At 39.1% G+C, this 6,000-nt stretch overlaps 1 protein-coding gene across 5 annotated transcripts in view; it reads right to left on the reverse strand.

The window, feature by feature from the left end:
- Positions 1-5,033, reverse strand: part of efemp1 (EGF containing fibulin extracellular matrix protein 1) — a 65,354-nt gene extending 60,321 nt beyond the window's left edge. The window contains exons 1-4 of one of the 5 annotated variants that reach the window (XM_060916902.1): positions 4,857-5,033; positions 4,050-4,137; positions 3,753-3,798; positions 2,571-2,861 (exon numbers count right to left, since the gene is read on the reverse strand). In XM_060916902.1, the coding sequence (XP_060772885.1) occupies positions 2,571-2,861; positions 3,753-3,798; positions 4,050-4,130 (418 nt within the window). In that variant the 5' untranslated portion in view covers positions 4,131-4,137; positions 4,857-5,033. Of the gene's footprint in view, positions 1-2,570; positions 2,862-3,752; positions 3,799-4,049; positions 4,138-4,846 lie in introns of all 5 variants that reach the window. The other 4 variants (XM_060916903.1, XM_060916901.1, XM_060916904.1 and 1 more) reach the window with 4 other exon arrangements.
- Positions 5,034-6,000: the final 967 nt, after the last annotated feature.

Consider the following 6,000-nt stretch of genomic DNA (forward strand, 5'->3'; position numbering starts at 1 on the left):
ATTGACCTAATGAGTTCCAATTTGGTCCTCCAGCTGTTCCTTTTTTGTACCTTTAACTTTTCCAGCCTCTTATTGCCCCTGTCCCAACTTTTTTGAGATGTGTTGCTGTCATGAAATTTCAAATGAGCCAATATTTGGCATGAAATTTCAAAATGTCTCACTTTCGACATTTGATATGTTGTCTATGTTCTATTGTGAATACAATATCAGTTTTTGAGATTTGTAAATTACTGCATTCCATTTTTATTTACAATTTGTACTTTGTCCCAACTTTTTTGGAATCGGGATTGTAGTACTGATGTGCTGCAATACTGACCACAGGTTTTAATACTAATTGGGTGTTACAAGACTCACTACAGGTTGTCAGATTCTGTTACTGGTTAAGTTTTATAAAACTAATTACATACTAATAAAAACTACAAAGTACACCAGCCACTTTATAAGGAACACCATTCTAATACTGGAGAGGACTCCCCACTGCTCTCAGAATACCCTCACATGTTCATGTAATGGATTCCACAAGCTGTTGGGAACATTTCTTTGAGTCCCTGGTCCATGTTGACATAGTTACATCATATAATTGCTGCAGATTTGTCTGCTGCACATTCATGCTTGTATCTCCTGTTTTACCACATTCCAGAGCTGCTGTATTGAAGTAAGATCTGGTGATAGGGAAAGTCACCAAAGTACTGGATACATTGTCATGTTCATGCAACCAGGTTACAACATGGTGAGTAATCACTGTGAAGTAACCATCATAAGATGAGTAAGTTATGGCTATACAGGGATGCACGTGGTTAGCAACAGTAATCAGATTGACTGTGGCATTCAAATGATGCTCAGTTGGGATTATAGGGCTCAGAAATTGAGATTCATCACATCAGGCAATGTTTTTCCAATTTTCAGCTGTCCAGTTCTGGTGAGTCTGTGCCTACCGCAGCCTCAGATTTCTTTTCTTGGCTGACAGGACTGTAACCTGATATGGTACAGCCTTTGCTTTGGTACAGCCTTCAGTCATCTTCCTCAAGGTTTGATGTGTTGTACATTCTGAGGTACTTTTCAGCGCACCACAGTTGTAAAGAGTCTCTAATCAACAAGGCATTTTCACCAACAGAACTGCAGTTGAACTCTAGAGACTATTGCACATGAAAATCCCAGGAGATCAGCAGTTTCTGAAATATTCAAACTAGCCTTTCTGGCACAAATATGAATGCAGCAGTCACTGAAAGTACATTTTTTCCCCATTTTAATGTTTGCTGTGAACATTAACTGAAGCTCTTGATTTGTATGGTTTTATGCATTGTGCTGCTGCCACGCGCTTGGCTGATTGAATATTTGCAAGAATGAGCAGGTATTCCTAAAAAAGTGGCCAGTGAGTTTAGAGCACTCAAATAACCTAGGCTACAATTTAGATGATAGGTTATAACACTCACTGCTGGAACCTATAGTCACTACAGTTTACAGTACTGACTATAGGTTAAAACAGTGGTTCTCAACCGGGGGGGCGCGCCCCCCTGGTGGGGCGCGGAGGTACTCCAGGGGGGTCGCGAGTAGGCTTCATGTATGGAGGAAAAAAAATCTGGGGCTAACAGGCTATAGTAGCTAAGCAGATGCAACACATTTACCCATGTCAAAATGCAGGACATTGGACTATTACATACAAATCAATACTATTATAAAATCTATCATCAATCTATCATAAAATCTTGTGTGTAGATTTTAAGCCCGTGACGCGAACATGACGCAACGTCACATGAGTGAGTCTGCATACCGTGGCCACCGTGTGAGTGCTTGCCACACACACACTAGTCTGGTTTCTTGCCGAGTTAACTCGTGCCGACTCTCGCTAGTCTACTATCATCAATCCATCGATACAGCGCAAAACCCAAACAGTCTTTTTAAAGACTACTACCCCACACTGTATTTTTGCTTTCCCCATTTCAGCTCTACCCAAATAATTTGTTGTTTTTGTTGTTTTCTTACTGCTAGTCTACTATGGATAATGCTACTACTGCTGCTACTGCTACTACTACTACTACTACTAATAATAATAATAATGATAAAAATAATAATAATAATAATAATAATAATAATAATCTAGCCCAGGGCTATCTATCTATCTATCTATCTATCTATCTATCTATCTATCTATCTATCTATCTATCGGTCGATATAAGGTGCTGTAGGTCGGGTGGCGTCACTGCGGGTGAGTGTGTTTGGGGGGGCGGGGCGAGAAGAGGGGCCCCCAACTGCAATGAACCAGCTTTGGTGGGGCCCAGGTTGCAAAAGGTTGAGAACCCCTGGGTTAAAACATTGACTATAGGTTATATTAATGATTCAGATTTATAATACACATGTTTCAATGCTCACTACCTGGTATTACTGATCATGGGTAGCATCTCTGTAACATAAATATGACATTGCATGAAATTACAAAGTTTCATGTTCAATTATTTTTGCCGATATCACTTTTCAGATCCTGAAATTGACTGAAGAGTTTGGATGAAAACTGGCTGTAACTAGAAGACATCCCTACTTGTGCAGAATGGATGCTGGAAAAACAATCCTACCTCTGCAGTAATTCTGCTCATCCAAGGCGAAACCAGGTGAGCAATGCCCGATCCTGTATGGACCAGACAGTCGACGCTCAGGCAGGCTCCCAAGTTGGGGATTTTGAGAGTTCACATTTGGAGGAATTGGAGGGTTAGGGGGACTTGGAGGTTCAGTCGGCTGCACCATTTCAGTTCCTCTGCTGACAAATATTTGTGCATTCTGTGGCAGACAGAGGTATCCACCAAAGTGGTTATAGCATTTCATACCCCCTTTGCAGGCATCGGGAACAATGGCACACTCATCAATATCTGTTGAAAAAGGGAAGATGAAGTATAAAGGTGATGATACATGGGGCAACTTTTTGGGCAATGTTGCCGAGCAATGTTGCTGGCAACGGGCAACTAGGTGAGACACAGGGCAACTTTTCAGGGCAACTAACAATGGGCAACAACAGTTAGCAACGGCAGTTTACAGTTAGCTAAAAAAAAAAATCGATGTCTTAATTTTTGCTGTGACCATTTAATCAAGCTGTCTGTTGTTTTTTAGAGCTTTGGTGAGGTAAATTCCTCCATATAGAATATTAAAATAACAATTTACCGGCATAAAAACAGATGAGGAGTCTCTCCATCTCTTCACTCCACTGACACTGAGCGGCCGCCATATTTGTTTGAAATTTCTGATCCGAACCTCACCGGAGGTCACATGACTCGATACTCGCGTTCTGATTGGCTTATCTCAAAAAGTTGCCAGAGATTATCAAAACCATTCAGAAAGAAACAATGTTGCCCAATCTCAATAGAAAAGAGTCAAAACGCAATTGCCCAGCAACATTGCTCGGCAACATTGCCCAAAAAGTTGCCCCGTGTATCATCACCTTAAGGCTATGAGCTGCTGGAGTGTTTTGAAATGGTGGTGTCTGTGAAGGTAAAAAGGTTTGAAGTAATTTTGAAATGTTTAATTGGAGGTTACAGTGACTCCTGTTGCCCATGTGTGTCAAGTCATTTATTTTAGGACATATTGCCCCTCATCTCCTCCAGGTATAGGGCAGCTTCCCTGGTTGTCTGCCTGTGACAATGGGCTCATGCTCAAGGTTTTTTTTTTTTTTTTAAATCAGCTCTTCTCTAGGTCTGGATAATGCTGCAAACCCTTGACTTTTTACTATTAAATAAATTGACTCTCCCAAATTTAGGGACTCATACCTTTGCACACTTGTCTGACAGGATCATACTCATAGCCATCTGTGCACTGTAAGAAAAGACGAAAATACTATTACTTGGCAAGTTGTAACCTGTTTTGAATCCCTTGTCCACAAATAAGGTGTAATAATAATTCTGAGGCAAATAACACGTTAATTTTTCCTTAAGACGTTAGTGCTCCATGATTATGGTATTCAGTTCAGGAAAGCAGTAATTTCCTTAATAGGTCTAGTCAAGAACATTGACTTTATATAAAAACAATAACAACATCAAACAAACAAACAAACAAAAAACACTTGCTGTGTAAGTGACAGGTTCCTCTGGTTCTTGGGCGACGACGTGGGCCAACATGGCTATTATCATGTAGATTCTAGGCATCATTGAGGTTCTGCAAAAAAAAAGTGCATAAATAGGCATACCGGTCTACGGGCCATGTAATAGCCGTTATTTACACCTCTCTGAGCAATGATGAGCAAGTACCGACACGTTCTAAATCTACTCAAGTTCAGTAGCTGCTGTAAACCCCCCTCATCTCTCCTCTATGAATCGCACTTCCCGCTATATGTTTATTACAAAACACTGCTCAATGAGAGATTTTAAAAAACAAAAATAGTTATTAGGCAATAACATTTAACAGTCTAAATTTGCATGCACCTTTTTAACCAGAACCTTCAACTTTCCATAGCCTAAACAAGCCAATAGAAACAATGTTATCATCTCTGTTGCTGTTATTATTTATTCTCCTACCTTCAAGTGCAATAATTTAGTTATTTCCATCCACCCTCCCTCAAGTACAATATTTTTTTTGTGCAATACCCTTTGTAATGAATTATTTTCAATCCTTTGCATATTTCTGCTTTTCTACTTCATTTCCATTGACATTTGAGTAAGTTTTCATACTTTGTCTTTATTTGCTTTCTTATTTTATATCTGTTGTCTACTCTTACTCAAGTGGCATCGGCTGGCTTACTGCAAATAATATCTCATTGTACTTGTACAGTGACAATAAAGGTATCTAATCTTATCTTTTCTAATGTCTGCACATCACCTGTCCTGGACTGTGTGCCACTTTGTTATTGAAAATGAAACAGTCCTACCTGGCATTACCTGCAGCCGGTGCCTTATGTGAGTGACTCCAATGTGCTGCACGATGTGGATGCTGCTTGTCCTAATGGCAAGGAGATTTGGAAATGTGTGAGTGTGGACGCTTCAGTGCGGAGGAGTTGGTGTAATCATAGTGAACACGCGGAATGCAGGGAGGGAGGTGGAGGGAGAGGGAGAGGGGGTGGTGCGGACAGGACAGGTTCTACTGTAAACTATCACTGGGCTTTATCGGAATTACTGTCGCGTGTGCATGTATGTGTGTGGGGTGGAGGGGTGGTATGGTTTTTAAAAAGCTAGATTTTGGCTCCCTCTACAGGTTATAAATCAACCTTAAATATATGCCTAGAACAGCAGGGTAAAGTTCAAGTCAAGTCAAGTCAACTTTATTGTCAAATATGCTATACATGCTCGACATACAGCACAGATGAAATATCAGTCCTCTCTGACCCACGGTGCAAACTGGCAATGCAATAAATAAAAATAGAATAATTGAAAAAACAACAACAACAATATAAACAGTATAAACACTCAAGATAGGAACTAGACATAGACTAAACACTCAAACAATATAAACAGTGTAAACACTAGATAAGAATTAGACAAAGACTAAACACTCATAAACAGACAATATAAACAGTATAAACACTCTAGATAGGAACTAGACATAGACTAAACACTCAGACAAGATAAACAATATAAATAAACAGTATAAACACTCTAGATAGGAACTAGATATAGACTAAACACTCAAACAATATAAACAGTGTAAACACTAGATAAGAACTAGACAAAGACTAAACACTCATAAACAGACAATATAAACAGTATAAACACTCTAGATAGGAACTAGACATAGACTAAACACTCAGACAAGATAAACAATATAAATAAACAGTATAAACACTAGATAAGGACAAGACAAAGACTAAACACTCAGACAATATAAACTGCATAAATAAACAGTGTAAACACTAGATAAGAACAAGACATAGACTAAACACTCAGACAATATAAACAGTGTAAACACTAGATAAGAACTAGACAAAGACTAAACACTCATAAACAGACAATATAAACAGTATAAACACTCTAGATAGGAACTAGACATAGACTAAACACTCAGACAAGATAAACAATATAAATAAAC

Source organism: Neoarius graeffei, chromosome 3 (genome assembly GCF_027579695.1).
Source record: "Neoarius graeffei isolate fNeoGra1 chromosome 3, fNeoGra1.pri, whole genome shotgun sequence".
Lineage (NCBI taxonomy): Eukaryota > Metazoa > Chordata > Actinopteri > Siluriformes > Ariidae > Neoarius > Neoarius graeffei.